An 18,690-nucleotide genomic window follows, 5' to 3' on the forward strand; every position below is an offset into this window, starting at 1 on the left:
ACGAGGCTGTAGCTAATTCTCTTACTATCATTTTGTTGTGTTGGATGTGATATCAGCTTCTGTTGATTGTAACCAGGGTGAATTAGGAGCAACAAACTGTGGCACCACAAAACAAGGCTGCTATTTAAATGTAGGGGAATGACGAGGTGTTTTTCATAGAGCGCACTGACTACCCATGGAGCTTTAGTATTGCCCTGCCATTGTGTGTGTATGTGACTGGGAGTAGAGGGATGTATAGCAGTCCTATAGATCTGTACAGTCGGACCAACAGTCCTATAGATCTGTACGGTCGGACTAGCAGTCCTATAGAGCTGTACGGTCGGACTAGCAGTCCTATAGAGCTGTACGGTCGGACTAGCAGTCCTATAGAGCTGTACGGTCGGACTAGCAGTCCTATAGAGCTGTACGGTCGGACTAGCAGTCCTATAGAGCTGTACGGTCGGACTAGCAGTCCTATAGAGCTGTACGGTCGGACTAACAGTCCTATAGAGCTGTGCAGTAGGACTAGCAGTCCTATAGAGCTGTACGGTCGGACTAGCAGTCTTATAGAGCTGTGCGGTCGGACTAGCAGTCTTATAGAGCTGTGCGGTCGGACTAGCAGTCCTATAGAGCTGTGCGGTCGGACTAGCAGTCCTATAGAGCTGTGCGGTCGGACTAGCAGTCCTATAGAGCTGTGCGGTCGGACTAGCAGTCCTATAGAGCTGTGCGGTCGGACTAGCAGTCCTATAGAGCTGTGCGGTCGGACTAGCAGTCCTATAGAGCTGTGCGGTCGGACTAGCAGTCCTATAGAGCTGTACGGTCGGACTAGCAGTCCTATAGAGCTGTACAGTCGGACTAGCAGTCCTATAGAGCTGAGTCCTGTACAGTCGGACTAGCAGTCCTATAGAGCTGAGTCCTGTACAGTCGGACTAACAGTCCTATAGAGCTGAGTCCTGTACAGTCGGACTAGCAGTCCTATAGAGCTGAGTCCTGTACAGTCGGACTAGCAGTCCTATAGAGCTGAGTCCTGTACAGTCGGACTAGCAGTCCTATAGAGCTGAGTCCTGTACAGTCGGACTAGCAGTCCTATAGAGCTGAGTCCTGTACAGTCGGACTAGCAGTCCTATAGAGCTGAGTCCTGTACAGTCGGACTAACAGTCCTATAGAGCTGAGTCCTGTACAGTCGGACTAACAGTCCTATAGAGCTGAGTCCTGTACAGTCGGACTAACAGTCCTATAGAGCTGAGTCCTGTACAGTCGGACTAACAGTAGCAGCACATAGCATCACACAGCAATATAATATGGAAATGTTTTACAGCAGCTTCACCAAGCAGACTACAGCTATCCCTGTTTCCCCTAATTCTTTCAATGAGCCATCCAACATGATCAGGGGCTCTATATATAGAACAGCGGCCTATACCCTTGGCTGAAGATGTTTCCATAGATGATGGTCATATATAATGAGAAGAGGCCTGTTCTGTTGGATAAGATCTCTTTGGTAATGCTGTTTATATATGATATATATGATGTTCGAGGACTCATTTACTACAGTAGATTGTATTGCGAGGGCCTCTTGACATTTTAATGTCCACCTCCCCTACTACCGGTCTACTCCAACAGTTAGGACAAGTCTAAATGACATGGTTTTATATTCACATGGTTGATAAACACTCTGCAGTGCTGTACTGTGGATATCTCTTTCCAACTATCCACACGTCTCTAGAGATCTCGTCCAACAACATGATTGGACAGTCAGCCAGTAATGGACTAGCCACTAGCCTGGTCCCAGAGACTTTATGTAGCCAACCTTCCTGTCGTTCATTATCACGCCAAACCACCGCTAGCAGAGCTGACGGGGGCTCATAATGAAGCAGACAGTACATGGAAGGTTTGGAGGGGAGGCTGTGCTGTGCTGTGGAGACGGGGGCTCATAATGAAGCAGAGGTACATGGAAGGTTTGGAGGGGAGGCTGTGCTGTGGAGACTGGCGGCTCATAATGAAGCAGACAGTACATGGAAGGTTTGGAGGGGAGGCTGTGCTGTGCTGTGGAGACTGGGGCTCATAATGAAGCAGAGGTACATGGAAGGTTTGGAGGGGAGGCTGTGCTGTGGAGACTGGGGCTCATAATGAAGCAGACCGTACATGGAAGGTTTGGAGGGGAGGCTGTGCTGTGGAGACTGGCGGCTCATAATGAAGCAGACAGTACATGGAAGGTTTGGAGGGGAGGCTGTGCTGTGCTGTGGAGACTGGGGCTCATAATGAAGCAGAGGTACATGGAAGGTTTGGAGGGGAGGTTGTGCTGTGGAGACGGGGGCTCATAATGAAGCAGACAGTACATGGAATGTTTGGAGGGGAGACTGGGGCTCATAATGAAGCAGAGGTACATGGAAGGTTTGGAGGGGAGGCTGTGCTGTGCTGTGGAGACAGGGGCTCATAATGAAGCAGACAGTACATGGAAGGTTTGGAGGGGAGGGTGTGCTGTGGAGACTGGCGGCTCAGTGGGCTAAAGCCAGACGAGGGCTCCAGAAGGCCAGGGACAGCCTGGCCAGGCTCAGAGCTGCCTGGATGGGCCTAGCTCCATGATCACATGGCTGGGAGTCTGGCAGGGACACAGCCCTGGGTGATGCTCAGAATATTGATCACTTCAGCAGTGAGGAGGGCATGGACCATGTATGTACATCTCCCCACTGGAGCAGGGAGGGAAGGCTGCCAGCCAAACTCTGCCAGCCTCCCCTCTTCCTACAGTACCCCTCTCCTCCACCCCCCTCCATCTCCATCCTGCTCACAAAGCCCAGGGCCTACAGTTCTATTGGCCTGGGAGGGGGAGTTGGAGGGAGGTGAGAGGGGCTGTCCTCCTCCCTCTCCTCCACCCCCCCTCCATCTCCACCCTGCTCACAAAGCCCAGGGCCTACAGTTCTATTGGCCTGGGAGGGGGACTTGGAGGGAGGTGAGAGGGGCTGTCCTCCCCCAGTCTCTCCATGCTGGGAACTTTATCAGTGCACACAAAAAGGGCCTCTGAGGCAGACAGGGAGGCTGAGGTGGGGGTTGTTTTGGGGGGTTAGCCACAAGCTATTGTGGATACTGTATTGTTTCAACAGGAATGTGTGGTTGCATTCAGTATGCCCACACTAGCCTACAGTACTGCCAAGGATATTACCAGAAGCTAAATGAGATGAATGAAAATGATTTGGACATGGGATAATTGAAGGAAACCTGTTTAATTGGAGAGTTATGTGAAATATTTGGTGATGGTGTTCTAGGTTCTATGTTTGGGATCACGGTTGTTTTTTGTCAACCGTTTTTATCAGCCGTTATGGGAATAACAATGTTTTTATCAGCCGTTATGGGAATAACAATGGTTTTATCAGCCGTTATGGGAACAACAATGGTTTTATCAGCCGTTATGGGAATAACAATGGTTTTATCAGCCGTTATGGGAACAACAATGGTTTTATCAGCCGTTATGGGAATAACAATGGTTTTATCAGCCGTTATGGGAATAACAATGGTTTTATCAGCCGTTATGGGAACAACAATGGTTTTATCAGCCGTTATGGGAATAACAATGGTTTTATCAGCCGTTATGGGAACAACAATGGTTTTATCAGCCGTTATGGGAATAACAATGGTTTTATCAGCCGTTATGGGAATAACAATGGTTTTATCAGCCGTTATGGGAATAACAATGGTTTTATCAGCCGTTATGGGAACAACCAATGGTTTTATCACAAGTTAACTGGCTTTCACATCTATAATAGTTTGTCTAGCCGTTTACATGTGTCACTGGAAGGTTGATGATTTGTTTACTGTTGCATTGCTCTCAATGTGACTAGTTTGATAAAGCCAGTGTGTGTCGATTGATTAGAATTGTGCTCCGTATTATTTGTGGTCTGTTACCTTATGAACTGTTGCATTTATAGTTTTGTTCAGTATACACTGTTCTTCCTGTATGCTATTTCATCAAGCTCTGTATTTCCTAATGGTTCCTGGTCTGTTTATTTGGCTCTCAGTATGTAGCTTCTGCTTTGAATAAGTAGGCATCTGCAAATTGAGTCACCTGTGGATTTGACTGTGGTGAGGCAGGCTGGGGCCCCACCCTTACAACAGGTGTATGTGTCTTATGGTGTGCTCCGCCTTGCACTGTTTCCATGGAGAGTCTGGTGGAACATACCATTTCAACGCTTGAAAAGGGGGGTGAGCAAATACACATTTAGACTTGATAGGGATAAAACTATAACTTATTATATGGTTATATTAGTCCTTGTCACATAGCTGACATTTTGAATTGACTCCATGCTCTAATCTAAACATTCAAAGTCCTGTCAGTCTGAGAATAGTTCAGTGCCACTCCCCTGTTCCGGTTCCACAGTGGGCTGTCTTCTAGTCATGGACAATAGAGGGAGAGAGAGCAGGAGGAGGGAGTGTCTGTGACTGGGTGACAGACGTGCCTTGCTGTCCTCACACAAACACACACATACTGACTTAGACACACACTCTCTCGCTGACTGAGACGGACTGTCACACACACACACAGACACACACACTTAGACATGGCTTTGGACTTGAGACAGCTGGGCTCTGCTGGGCCCCACTAGCCTAGTGTTGGTGTTAGCATGTCACTGCTCTGTCACAGCACCCCAGAGGACAGCTTGGAGTATGTCTGTTCACCTGACCACTGTGATGGAGAGGAGGAGGAGAGGGAGGAGGATGAAGAGCAGCATACTCTGCAAGAAGGTATACTAACTGGAGTTATGGGAGCTTTGCTGGTCCTCTCATTCACATAGTGGTTTTGAACCACATTGTTAGACTGCTGTGTCTCTCCTGCTCCCTGTGTGTGGCTCCTGATCTCCTGTGTGTGGCTCCTGCTCCCTGTGTGTGGCTCCTGCTCCCTGTGTGTGGCTCCTGCTCCCTGTGTGTGGCTGCTGCTCCCTGTGTGTGGCTCCTGCTCCGTTTCTACTACACTGATTGGTTTTAAATATTTGTCAAAGGTTTTCAGGGCTGGAGGTCATGTGAATTTGTATTATACCAGGATAACCAGTGAGTACTTTTAGTATGTTGTTTGTATTCAGAGTAAACATGGAATTCTCCCTTCTGATTGTATCAACAGAACAGGCAGGTCATCAGACTTCTGATAGTATCAACAGAACAGGCAGGTCATCAGACTTCTGATAGCATCAACAGAACAGGCAGGTCATCAGACTTCTGATGTATACTACTGCTGTTAATTGGTGTTATTTAACATGAGCAGTATCACCGTGGGAGCAGAGAGAAGCTGTCTCCTATACCCTACCCAGTAACTATAGCAGCTGTCTCCTATACCCTACCCAGTAACTAGAGCAGCTGTCTCCTATACCCTACCCAGTAACTAGAGCAGCTGTCTCCTATACCCTACCCAGTAACTAGAGCAGCTGTCTCCTATACCCTACCCAGTAACTAGAGCAGCTGTCTCCTATACCCTACCCAGTAACTAGAGCAGCTGTCTCCTATACCCTACCCAGTAACTAGAGCAGCTGTCTCCTATACCCTACCCAGTAACTAGAGCAGCTGTCTCCTATACCCTACCCAGTAACTAGAGCAGCTGTCTCCTATACCCTACCCAGTAACTATAGCAGCTGTCTCCTATACCCTACCCAGTAACTATAGCAGCTGCCCCCATACCCTACCCAGTAACTATAGCAGCTGTCTCCTATACCCTACCCAGTAACTATAGCAGCTGTCTCCTATACCCTACCCAGTAACTATAGCAGCTGTCTCCTATACCCTACCCAGTAACTATAGCAGCTGTCTCCTATACCCTACCCAGTAACTAGAGCAGCTGTCTCCTATACCCTACCCAGTAACTAGAGCAGCTGTCTCCTATACCCTACCCAGTAACTAGAGCAGCTGTCTCCTATACCCTACCCAGTAACTAGAGCAGCTGTCTCCTATACCCTACCCAGTAACTAGAGCAGCTGTCTCCTATACCCTACCCAGTAACTAGAGCAGCTGTCTCCTATACCCTACCCAGTAGCTATAGCAGCTGTCTCCTATACCCTACCCAGTAACTATAGCAGCTGTCTCCTATACCCTACCCAGTAACTATAGCAGCTGTCTCCTATACCCTACCCAGTAACTATAGCAGCTGTCTCCTATACCCTACCCAGTAACTATAGCAGCTGTCTCCTATACCCTACCAAGTAACTATAGCAGCTGTGTCCTATACCCTACCCAGTAACTATAGCAGCTGTCTCCTATACCCTACCCAGTAACTATAGCAGCTGTCTCCTATACCCTATAGACACATTTAGACTTGATAGGGATAAAACTATAACTTATTATATGGTTATATTAGTCCTTGTCACATAGCTGACATTTTGAATTGACTCCATGCTCTAATCTAAACATACCCAGTAACTATAGCAGCTGTCTACCTATACCCTACCCAGTAACTATAGCAGCTGTCTCCTATACCGTACCCAGTAACATGTGGCCTTGGTGCGTGTTGATGTGTGGCGTGCCGCTAGATGTTTATCTCTATCACATTCCAGATCTATACTATGTGTGTGCTGTTGATTAGTCTCTGGTTGTCTCCATGGTTGAGGTCCACCTCATAAGGTTGACACCACACCCTGTGTTGACACCACACCCTGGTTATTTGTTCTTTTGTTGTGCTCATTAGGATATTACAATATTCATTACAGAACACATTACAGAACACATGTCTGGCTTTCAGTTTAAATGCTCCTGTCACAGAGTAAATAACTCTACATTAAGTTGTTTTTATCAGCCAATAACCCTTATACTGTACAGGCCATTCACTGTCATGACTGCTCCCTGTGATGCTGCACATGTATGTCAATATGGACTTTGCATCTAACTCCTCATTTACATTTGTTTCCACCAATGGAGTTCAAAGCCTGTGTTTGCTGCCCTATAGACACCTATCTGAGATAACAACCATTAGAACTATACCAGGCCTGACCTATACCCTACCAGCCTGTGTTTGCTGCCCTATAGACACCTATCTGAGATTACAACAATTAGAACTATACCAGGCCTGGCCTATACCCTACCAGCCTGTGTTTGCTGCCCTACGGACACCTATCTGAGATTACAACCATTAGAACTATACCAGGCCTGACCTATACCCTACCAGCCTGTGTTTGCTGCCCTACGGACACCTATCTGAGATTACAACAATTAGAACTATACCAGGCCTGGCCTATACCCTACCAGCCTGTGTTTGCTGCCCTATAGACACCTATCTGAGATTACAACCATTAGAACTATACCAGGCCTGGCCTATACCCTACCTTCCTGTGTTTGCTGCCCTATAGACACCTATCTGAGATTACAACCATTAGAACTATACCAGGCCTGACCTATACCCTACCAGCCTGTGTTTGCTGCCCTACGGACACCTATCTGAGATTACAACAATTAGAACTATACCAGGCCTGACCTATACCCTACCAGCCTGTGTTTGCTGCCCTATAGACACCTATCTGAGATTACAACCATTAGAACTATACCAGGCCTGGCCTATACCCTACCTTCCTGTGTTTGCTGCCCTATAGACACCTATCTGAGATTACAACCATTAGAACTATACCAGGCCTGACCTATACCCTACCAGCCTGTGTTTGCTGCCCTATAGACACCTATCTGAGATTACAACAATTAGAACTATACCAGGCCTGACCTATACCCTACCAGCCTGTGTTTGCTGCCCTATATACACCTATCTGAGATTACAACAATTAGAACTATACCAGGCCTGACCTATACCCTACCAGCCTGTGTTTGCTGCCCTATAGACACCTATCTGAGATTACAACAATTAGAACTATACCAGGCCTGACCTATACCCTACCAGCCTGTGTTTGCTGCCCTATAGACACCTGTCTTAGATAAATAGCCTCATTGTCAAAATCCCAAAGTATCCCTTTAACCCCAAAGAAAGAACACACAGGAGCTGTCTGAAGACACAAGTCTCCCTTTTGTCAACATCCACAAGGTTAGTTAGGAGTAACCACATTGAAGTTGGACTCTGTTGTTCCTACCTTTGTGTTTCCTCTGGCGTCTTGGGAACCTGCTCTGACGTGCTCATTAGTAGATAACAAACTGTGGCTGGAGAGATTGAGAGAGAAGTGGAAAGGGCAGGAGTAAGTCCCAGGTTTCTTATTAGAATATGCCTTTAGATGACAGTTGAAGTTCAACAATCATTTTAATATGCAGTTTAGCTTTTTCTTTTGCCAAGTTCTTCTTTGTTTTATATCTAAAATTGATTAAATGTTTTTATCACTACAGATCCGGGTTCGATCCTAAGCTGTATCACAACCGCCAGTGATCGTGAGTCCCATAGGGCAGCGTGCAATTGGCTCAGTGCCGTCCGGGTTAGGGGAGGATTTGGCGAGGGGGGGCTTTACTTGGCTCATCGTGCTCTAGTGACTCCTTGTGACGGGCCAGACTGACTGCGGTCGTCAGTTGAACGGTGTTTCCTCCGACACGTTGGTGCGGCTGGCTTCTGGGCTCATCGGAACGGTGTTAAGAAGCTCTGTTTGGCAGGTCATATTTTGGAGGACACATGACTTGACCTTTGCCCCCCGAGCCCGTTGGGGAGTTGTAACGATGAGACAAGATCTAAAAAGGGGGTAGAAATAGGCTCAGGGTTGAGTGCTATATATATATATATATATATATATATATATTAGTCATGTTTTGGCAGTGACAGTGCATCAGCTGGGAATAACATAACATTGTATTAACAGAGAATGACACTGCAGTTTGGCAACGTGCTGTTATCAGCTCAGCTGGGGTTGAGGTGAGGTCAGAGTCCAAACCATCTCACTTGTCACTTCCTCCGTCTCAATAGTCTTTCCTGGATCCCTCCTCTCCTGTCGTCTCTCGGTTTTTCCAAAACCTCAGAGGGAAACCTTCCAAACCCGTTTCCTCTCCTCGAATCCTTTCCTGGATTTCCTCTGGCGTTTTGAGAAAGCTATGAGGTGAGGAAGGGTTGAGAGGACACAAGGAAACGAGGAATCAAGGAAACAGTATTGAGGCAGAGCCAGTGTGTCAGTCTACCTGATAACAACAACTTGCTAAAGGTCTCTGAGGTCATCAGGCAGGGCTGTGTGATGTGTACAGTAGGTGGCCCTCTGATAACTCAGCTATTTCAAATATCCGTCTGTCTGCCCTGCCCAGCTGTTTAGCAGTCAGGCATACATACAGTACATGACTGCACTCAGATATGGCCTAGCTGTTAACTGTGTTTGTCCTCTCTGTTGTCTCTACAGCTGCTAACTGTGTTTCTCATCTCTGTTGTCTCTACAGCTGTTAACTGTGTTTGTCCTCTCTGTTGTCTCTACAGCTGTTAACTGTGTTTGTCCTCTCTGTTGTCTCTACAGCTGTTAACTGTGTTTCTCCTCTCTGTTGTCTCTACAGCTGTTAACTGTGTTTGTCCTCTCTGTTGTCTCTACAGCTGTTAACTGTGTTTGTCCTCTCTGTTGTCTCTACAGCTGTTAACTGTGTTTGTCCTCTCTGTTGTCTCTACAGCTGTTAACTGTGTTTGTCCTCTCTGTTGTCTCTACGGCTGTTAACTGTGTTTGTCCTCTCTGTTGTCTCTACGGCTGTTAACTGTGTTTGTCCTCTCTGTTGTCTCTACGGCTGTTAACTGTGTTTGTCCTCTCTGTTGTCTCTACGGCTGTTAACTGTGTTTGTCCTCTCTGTTGTCTCTACGGCTGTTAACTGTGTTTCTCCTCTCTGTTGTCTCTACGGCTGTTAACTGTGTTTGTCCTCTCTGTTGTCTCTACGGCTGTTAACTGTGTTTGTCCTCTCTGTTGTCTCTACAGCTGTTAACTGTGTTTGTCCTCTCTGTTGTCTCTACAGCTGTTAACTGTGTTTGTCCTCTCTGTTGTCTCTACAGCTGTTAACTGTGTTTGTCCTCTCTGTTGTCTCTACAGCTGTTAACTGTGTTTGTCCTCTCTGTTGTCTCTACAGCTGTTAACTGTGTTTGTCCTCTCTGTTGTCTCTACAGCTGTTAACTGTGTTTGTCCTCTCTGTTGTCTCTACAGCTGTTAACTGTGTTTGTCCTCTCTGTTGTCTCTACAGCTGTTAACTGTGTTTGTCCTCTCTGTTGTCTCTACAGCTGTTAACTGTGTTTGTCCTCTCTGTTGTCTCTACAGCTGTTAACTGTGTTTGTCCTCTCTGTTGTCTCTACAGCTGTTAACTGTGTTTGTCCTCTCTGTTGTCTCTACAGCTGTTAACTGTGTTTGTCCTCTCTGTTGTCTCTACAGCTGTTAACTGTGTTTGTCCTCTCTGTTGTCTCTACAGCTGTTAACTGTGTTTCTCCTCTCTGTTGTCTCTACAGTTCTATGTGCTGAAAGAGTGGGCCAGATGACTAAGACATACAGTGACATAGATGCTGTTACTCGTCTGCTTGAAGAGGTAAGAGAACCTGGTCTATCACTTAGAGCACATTCATTTACAATGCTGTCTGTTTGGATAGTCAAATCTGCCGTTCAGACATCTCTCTGCCAGGCCAAGTTAACCACATCATAGGACAAGTCAAACATTGTCATACAGTAGCAACTGTCTCCCTTTGACCTGATTCCTAGATCATGATGCATGATGCTCAGCCCCTCTAACCAGCCCCTCTGTCTCCCCTGCAGAAAGAACGGGACTTGGAGCTCGCCGCCCGCATCGGCCAGTCACTGCTGAAGAAGAACAAAACCCTCAGTGAGAGAAATGAATTCCTGGAGGAGCAAGTGGAGCACATTCGAGAGGAGGTGTGTGTGGAGTGTGTGTACGTGTGCTATTTTCTCTCTCAGAACCAGGAGAAGATGTGACATAATGTTGATATTTTATCTCTCCCACATTTCTCATTTCTCACCCATCTCCCTTCTCACCCTCGGTCCCTCTCTCATCTCACCCTCTCTGTCCCCCTCTCTCATCTCTATCCCTACTCACCCTCTGTCCCTCTCTCTCCCTCTCTCATCTCTCTGCCTTCTCACCCTCTGTCCCTCTCTCTCCCTCTCTCATCTCTCTGCCTTCTCACCCTCTGTCCCCCTCTCTCATCTCTCTGCCTTCTCACCCTCTGTCCCCCTCTCTCCCTCTCTCTCCCTCTCTCATCTCTCTGCCTTCTCACCCTCTCTCCCTCTCTCATCTCTCTGCCTTCTCACCCTCTGTCCCCCTCTCTCCCTCCCTCATCTCTCTCCCTTCTCATCCTCTCTGTCCCCCTCTCTCCCTTCCTCATCTCTCTGCGTCTCACCCTCTGTCCCCCTCTCCCTCTCTCATCTCTATCCCTACTCACCCTCTGTCCCCCTCTCTCCCTCTCTCATCTCTCTGCCTTCTCACCCTCTGTCATCTCTCTGCCTTCTCACCCTCTCTCATCTCTCTGCCTTCTCACCCTCTCTCCCTCCCTCATCTCTCTCCCTTCACATCCTCTCTGTCCCCCTCTCTCCCTTCCTCATCTCTCTGCCTTCTTATCCTCTCATCTCTCTGCCTTCTCACCCTCTGCCCCTCTCTCTCCCTTCTCATCCTCTCTGTTCCCCTCTCTCCCTTCCTCATCTCTCTCCCTTCTCATCCTCTCTGTCCCCCTCTCTCCCTTCCTCATCTCTCTGCCTTCTTATCCTCTCTCATCTCTCTGCCTTCTCACCCTCTGCCCCTCTCTCTCCCTTCTCATCCTCTCTGTTCCCCTCTCTCCCTTCCTCATCTCTCTCCCTTCTCATCCTCTGCCCCTCTCTCTCCCTCCCTCATCTCTCTCCCTTCTCATCCTCTCTGTCCCCCTCTCTCCCTCTGCAGGTTTCTCAGCTGCGCCATGATCTGTCTATGAAAGATGAGCTTCTCCAGTTCTACACTAGTGCAGCAGAGGAGAGTGAAGGAGATTCGTCCACCTGTACCCCGTGAGTCTGCTATCTGTCATCCCGACCTGTGAGATTAGCCTGGTTCCGATAACTGTTTGTGGTTTATAGCCAACTCCTATGGTTGTTGTTATGCTAAAGACAGCAACCGGACCTGTTCCCCTCCACTCATCACATCCACGTGTTCCTCTTAAAGCCAAACTCCTTCATTTTGCCGTTGTCAGTAAACCCCCACTATGCCACTATGGTCTGTTCAGGTTCCTCAGCAGAGAACATTTAGCTAGAGGAGGTGACTGCTATATGTAGTCCTGGGGGTTAGTCCCTACTGTAAGGTCTCTCTGCTCTTGTTCCTCCCAATTCTATTCTCCTTTTACAATGATATAACATTTCAACTTAAAGGGCCAATGCAGCTGTTTTTATTTTCGATATCAAATCATATCTGGGTAACAATTGTGTACCTTACTGTAATTTTGTTTTCAATTAAAATGGTCAAAATTAACAAAAATAGCTACTTAGCAAAGAACAATTTCTCAAGCAAGAATTTAGCTAGGACTGTCTGGGAGTGGTCTGAGTGGGGAGGGGGGACTGAAAACAAGCTGTTATTGGGAGAGATGTTTGGAACTCTCATATAGTTCTATTAACAAATGTAAAACTTCAACCCACCAACCCGCTCTTACAATAAAAAGGCATTATCATCATTTTCACAATTTCACAGTATTATTCCAACCTCAAAGTGTGGATATGTGTATATATAACACAGAAAGTCTAGTTTTTGGCTGCACTGGGCCTTTAAGCTCTTATTTCCCTGGTCCCACAAGTCCATCCAAAGGGCAGGTAGTTGATATGTTTTGTGGCTCCTGCTTAAGGAGCTTCAAGGCTGTTTTCTTTAAGATGAATAAAGGCCTTTGATTTGTTTGTCCAGAAAATCCCCCTCTTCTCTCAGACAGAGGTACTGTGACCCTGTGTGACCCTGTGTGACCCTGAGGCAGCAGGCTGGGTTTGTTTGTTGTGTTCTCTCAGACAGAGGTACTGTGACCCTGTGTGACCCTGAGGCAGCAGGCTGGGTTTGTTAGTTGTGTTCTCTCAGACAGAGGTACTGTGACCCTGTGTGACCCTGAGGCAGCAGGCTGGGTTTGTTTGTTGTGTTCTCTCAGACAGAGGTACTGTGACCCTGTGTGACCCTGAGGCAGCAGGCTGGGTTTGTTTGTTGTGTTCTCTCAGACAGAGGTACTGTGACACTGAGGCAGCAGGCTGGGTTTGTTTGTTGTGTTCTCTCAGGGGGAAAATACAGACAAACTGACCTGTTTCTCTTACCCCTCAAACACAGAGCGGTTGGGTGAAAACCAGGACCGTGGCGTTCCCACTAGCGTCTTAATGGCAGACACTACCAGGCGTCCTGTTACACTGGTGGTAAAACATTGATTGACTGTTCCATCTATCCGTGTTGTCTAAATTATGCAGAAGGTTCCAGTCTGGTCTGTATATGGTGTTGAACCCCTCTGCCAGCTCTGCCCAGTCATTGTAAAGTCTTCGAAAGCCAAGTGAACAAACAGATCACCGACCATCTCGAATCCCACCGTACCTTCTCCACTATGCAATCCGGTTTCCGTGCTGGTCAGGGGTACACCTCAGCCACGCTCATCGTCCTAAACGATATCATAACCACCATCGATAAAAAACAGTACTGTGCAGCCGTCTTCATCGACCTGGCCAAGGCTTTCGACTCTGTCAATCACCGTATTCTTATCAGCAGACTCAACAGCCTTGGTATCTCAAATTTGTTGTCCGGGCCTCTGGCAGTCTCTATGGGGGTGTCACAGGGTTCAATTCTCAGGCTGACTTTTTTCTCTGTATATATCAATGATGTTGCTCTTGCTGCGGATGATTCTTTGATCCACCTCTACGCAGACGACACCATTCTGTATAAATCTGGCCTTTCTTTGGATACTGTGTTAACAACCCTCCAAATGAGCTTCAATGCCATACAACACTCCTTCCGTAGCCTCCAACTGCTCTGAAACGCTAGTAAAACTAAATGCATGCTGTTCAACCGATTTACTGCCCGCCCGCCTAGCATAACTACTCTGGATGGTTCTGACTTAGAATATGTGGACAACTATAAATACCTAGGTGTCTGGCTAGACTGTAAACTCTCCTTTCAGACTCATATTAAGCATCATTGGGGCGGCAAGGTAGCCTAGTGGTTAGAGTGTTGGACTAGTAACCGAAAGGTTGCAAGTTCAAATCCCCGAGCTGACAAGGTACAAATCTGTTGTTCTGCCCCTGAACAGGCAGTTAACCCAGAGGCCGTCATTGAAAATAAGAATTTGTTCTTAACTGATCTTGCCTAGTTAAATAAAGATCAAATAAAATCTCCAATCCTAAATTAAATCTAGAATCGGCTTCCTATTTCGCAACAAAGCCTCCTTCACTCATGCTGCCAAACATACCCTTGTAAAACTGACTATCCTGCCGATCCTTGACTTCGACGATGTAATTTAAAAAATTGCCTCCAACACTCTACTCAGCAAATTGGATGCAGTCTATCACAGTGCCATCTGTTTTGTCACCAAAGCCCCATATACTACCCACCACTGCGACCTGTATGCTCTCGTTGGCTGGCACTCACTACATATTCGTCACCAAACCCACTGGCTCCAGGTCATCTATAAGTCTTTGCTAGGTAACGCTCCGCCTTATCTCAGCTCACTGGTCACCATAGCAACACCCACGCGTAGCACACGCTCCAGCAGGTATATTTCACTGGTCATCCACAAAGCCAACACTTCCTTTGGCTGACTTTCCTTCTAGTTCTCTGCTGCCAATGACTGGAACGAATTGCAAAAATCACTGAAGTTGGAGACTTATCTCCCTCTCTAACTTTAAGCATCAGCTGTCAGAGCAGCTTACTGATCGCTGCAGCTGTACACAGCCCATCTGTACACATCCCATCTGTAAATAGCCCATCTGTAAATATACCCATCTGTAAATAAACCCATCTGTAAATAGACCCATCTGTACACAGCCCATCTGTAAATAAACCCATCTGTACACAGCCCATCTGTAAATAGACCCATCTGTAAATAGACCCATCTGTAAATAGACCCATCTGTGTGTTTATTCCAGGTGTAACTCTGTTGTTTTTTGTCGCACTGCTTTGCTTTATCTTGGCCAGGTTGCAGTTGTAAATGAGAACTTGTTCTCAACTAGCCTACCTGGTTAAATAAAGGTGAAATAGGGCTCTGGTCAAACAGTGCACAACATGTTGCACTACGGGCCCTGGTGGTCAAAAGTAGTTCACTTCGTAGGGAATAGGATGCCATTTGGGACGAAGCCTATGTCTCTTGTCACTTACTGACCGGTCACTGTGTCTCGTCCACACAGCATCCGCCACAATGACTCCACACTGTCGGTGCCAAGATACTTCCCCCTGGACTCACTGCAGAAGAAACTCAAAGACCTGGAGGCAGAGAACATCTCTCTCAGATCAGAGGTAAAGTCATGTCGCTAACTAACCCTGTGTGTAGTTCTGTGGCGGTGTCCTGCTGACCATACTGTGAAGGAGAGGTCAGATATGAATGTCATTGCTTTGGGGACCGATCATGGCTCTGCACCCTGAGGTTTAGATCACAGTCTGGGGATTCATTTTACAGTTCAGTTAACACTGTACAATGATAAACATTGACTAAACTTAGACAGTGAAGAGATGGCAACTGGGTAATACTTTGTTACAGTCAGATAATAATATGGAATTTAACAAAACAACAACCTAATGAAATACTTATTGCCGGGTCACATGGGAGATCATTGTAATAAATACCATTATGTTAGCAAGAGAGAGCTAATTTGATTGAATAACCTCAGATGCTTACCAGAAAGATTCAGTAGAGTATTTTCATAGTAAACCAGAGGTACCAGTGATGATGATGTGTGGCTGCATCCTGTCATCCCCCACCAGGCCAGTCACCTGGAGACGGAGACAGAGGAGTACGAGGAGAAGGAGCAGCAGCTGGTCAACGACGTCGTCAAAGAGCTGAGTGAGTAACATGTACACACACACTCTCACTCTCTCTCACACACACACACACACAGACACACACACGGCTCAGGTCTCACCTCCCCTGTCCCCTGGGCCCTCTGAGAGAAAGCAAAACAGGGCAGTGTTTCATTCCAATAAGGATGTTCCCTCTGCCCTTGTTCACTCCCCTTCACACATCTGATAGGACTGGATGTGTGAGAGCCATATGAGGAGAACTAGGTGGAGATATTGCTAACACCTAGCTAGGCAGTTAACATCATGTATCACTGGAGCTACATTTAAGTGTTGCTATGGAGGAGGTCTATGAGAGGTCAACAACACGGATTCATGGTGGATGCTCTTTGCTCATGTCATTTATTTTGCCCCGTCCCGTGCGCCCACTAGGAGATGCCAACCACCAGATGTCCACCCTGGCGGAGGAGCTGGCGAGGAAGACGGACGATGGGTCTCGCCAGCAGGAGGAGATCACACACCTCCTGTCCCAGATCGTAGACCTGCAGAAGAAGTCCAAGTCTGTGAGTGGCCAGGCCAGTAATGACCCAGACTGCCTGCCACGGTCCAGGCCAATGGACACGTTCCAGGTCGCCTTTCTTACAGTCCCGCTCTGCAGATTTTTCTGATGTCACAGCGCCTGGAGAAGTAGAAACATATTCATAATATAGACATCTTCAGAAAGGCACAGCTGCAAAGACGCCGACCTGGAACACAACTAGTCTGTTATAGCTGTTATCAGTGTGTCGATGATGATGTGTGTGAGCTTATAGCCCTAAGGGACTAACAGTCACGTCTGTTCCACAGTATGCAGTGGAAAACCAAGAGCTCACCCAGCATCTAGGGGCTGCCAAAGATGCCCAGCGCCAGCTCACTGCTGAGGTACAGTAAGGCCTCATTAATCAATTACCAAGAGGACAATAAGCACTGCCTAACGAGACCCAATTACCACGCTAGGGATGTTTTCCATTATGCCAGGGGTGTCAAACTCATTCCATGGAGGGCCTAGTGTCTGCTGGTTTTTGGTGTTTCCTTTCAATTAAGACTGAGACAACCAGGTGAGGGGGGTTCCTTACGAATTACTGACCCTAATTCATCAATCAAGTACAAGGGAGGAGTGAAAACATGCAGATACTCGGCCCTCCATGGAATGAGTCTAGTGGAAGTTGGGTTATATAATTCAATACAATACAATCTCTAACCATATTTAAATAGAATAGTGTTTGATGTCCCCCTGATGCTTCAACAGCATATGATTATCACTGACATTATTTACAACAATTGTGATATTGTCCATATAGTTTTCTGATAATCTCTTGCTCTTCTTCTCTTGCGCTTTCTTTTCACTCTCCTCTACTCTACTCTACTCTCTCTCTCTCTCCCCCCCCCCCCCCTCGTCTAGCTGAGGGAGTTGGAGGATAAGTATGCAGAGTGTATGGAAATGCTCCATGAGGCCCAGGAAGAGCTGAAGAACCTCCGGAATAAATCACTACCTCTCAGTACACCCCGACGCTTCCACTCCCTGGGCCTGTTCCCTATGGTGAGACACACATACACAGGGGTCAGAGTAATAAATCACTACCTCTCAGTACACCTCAACCCTTCCTGTTCTCTATGGACAGACTAGAGGGAGGGAGTATGAGTGAGGAGGGAGGGAGCATGGGGAGGGAACATGAGAGAGGAGATAGGGATAGAGTATGAGCATGAGAAGGGGGGAGGGAGCATGAGAAGGGGGGAGGGAGCATGAGAGGAGGGAGGGGGGGTATGAGAGGGAGGGAGCATGAGAGAGGAGGGAAGAACAGATTGAAGGAGAGGGGAATGGAGAGAGGGCTAGAGTATGAGAGAGGAGGGAAGAACAGATTGAAGGAGAGGGGAATGGAGAGAGGGCTAGAGTATGAGCATGAGAAGGGGGGAGGGAGCATGAGGAGGGAAGAACAGATTGAAGGAGAGGGGAATGGAGAGAGGGCTAGAGTATGAGAGAGGAGGGAAGAACAGATTGAAGGAGAGAGGAATGGAGAGAGGGCTAGAGTATGAGAGAGGAGGGAAGAACAGATTGAAGGAGAGGGGAATGGAGAGAGGGCTAGAGTATGAGAGAGGAGGGAAGAACAGATTGAAGGAGAGGGGAATGGAGAGAGGGATAGAGTATGAGAGAGGAGGAAAGAACAGATTGAAGGAGAGGGGAATGGAGAGAGGGCTAGAGTATGAGAGAGGAGGGAAGAACAGATTGAAGGAGAGGGGAATGGAGAGAGGGCTAGAGTATGAGCATGAGAAGGGGGGAGGGAGCATGAGGAGGGAAGAACAGAATGGAGAGAGGGCTAGAGTATGAGCATGAGAAGGGGGGAGGGAGCATGAGGAGGGAAAGAACAGATTGAAGGAGAGGGGAATGGAGAGAGGGCTAGAGTATGAGCATGAGAAGGGGGGAGGGAGCATGAGGAGGGAAGAACAGATTGAAGGAGAGGGGAATGGAGAGATGGCTAGAGTATGAGAGAGGAGGGAAGAACAGATTGAAGGAGAGGGGAATGGAGAGAGGGCTAGAGTATGAGAGGAGGGAAGAACAGATTGAAGGAGAGGGGAATGGAGAGAGGAGGGAAGAACAGATTGAAGGAGAGGGGAATGGAGAGAGGAGGGAAGAACAGATTGAAGGAGAGGGGAATGGAGAGAGGAGGGAAGAACAGATTAAAGGAGAGGGGAATGGAGAGAGGGATAGAGTATGAGAGAGGAGGGAAGAACAGATTGAAGGAGAGGGGAATGGAGAGAGGGATAGAGTATGAGAGAGGAGGGTAGAACAGATTGAAGGAGAGGGGAATGGAGAGAGGAGGGAAGAACAGATTGAAGGAGAGG

The 18,690-nt window shown here is 47.4% G+C and overlaps 1 protein-coding gene across 5 annotated transcripts in view; it reads left to right on the forward strand.

The window, feature by feature from the left end:
• Positions 1–18,690, forward strand: part of trak1a (trafficking protein, kinesin binding 1a) — a 69,424-nt gene that overhangs the window by 34,862 nt on the left and 15,872 nt on the right. For 4 of the 5 annotated variants that reach the window (XM_031822099.1, XM_031822096.1, XM_031822100.1 and 1 more), the window contains 8 exons: positions 10,328–10,404; positions 10,629–10,745; positions 11,761–11,861; positions 15,204–15,312; positions 15,778–15,856; positions 16,243–16,373; positions 16,657–16,731; positions 17,252–17,389. In XM_031822099.1, coding sequence (XP_031677959.1) covers positions 10,354–10,404; positions 10,629–10,745; positions 11,761–11,861; positions 15,204–15,312; positions 15,778–15,856; positions 16,243–16,373; positions 16,657–16,731; positions 17,252–17,389 — 801 coding nt within the window. In that variant the 5' untranslated portion in view covers positions 10,328–10,353. Of the gene's footprint in view, positions 1–4,435; positions 4,714–10,327; positions 10,405–10,628; positions 10,746–11,760; positions 11,862–15,203; positions 15,313–15,777; positions 15,857–16,242; positions 16,374–16,656; positions 16,732–17,251; positions 17,390–18,690 lie in introns of those variants that run through there. The other variant, XM_031822097.1, reaches the window with a different exon arrangement.

This window comes from Oncorhynchus kisutch, unplaced genomic scaffold, assembly GCF_002021735.2.
Source record: "Oncorhynchus kisutch isolate 150728-3 unplaced genomic scaffold, Okis_V2 scaffold4065, whole genome shotgun sequence".
NCBI lineage: Eukaryota > Metazoa > Chordata > Actinopteri > Salmoniformes > Salmonidae > Oncorhynchus > Oncorhynchus kisutch.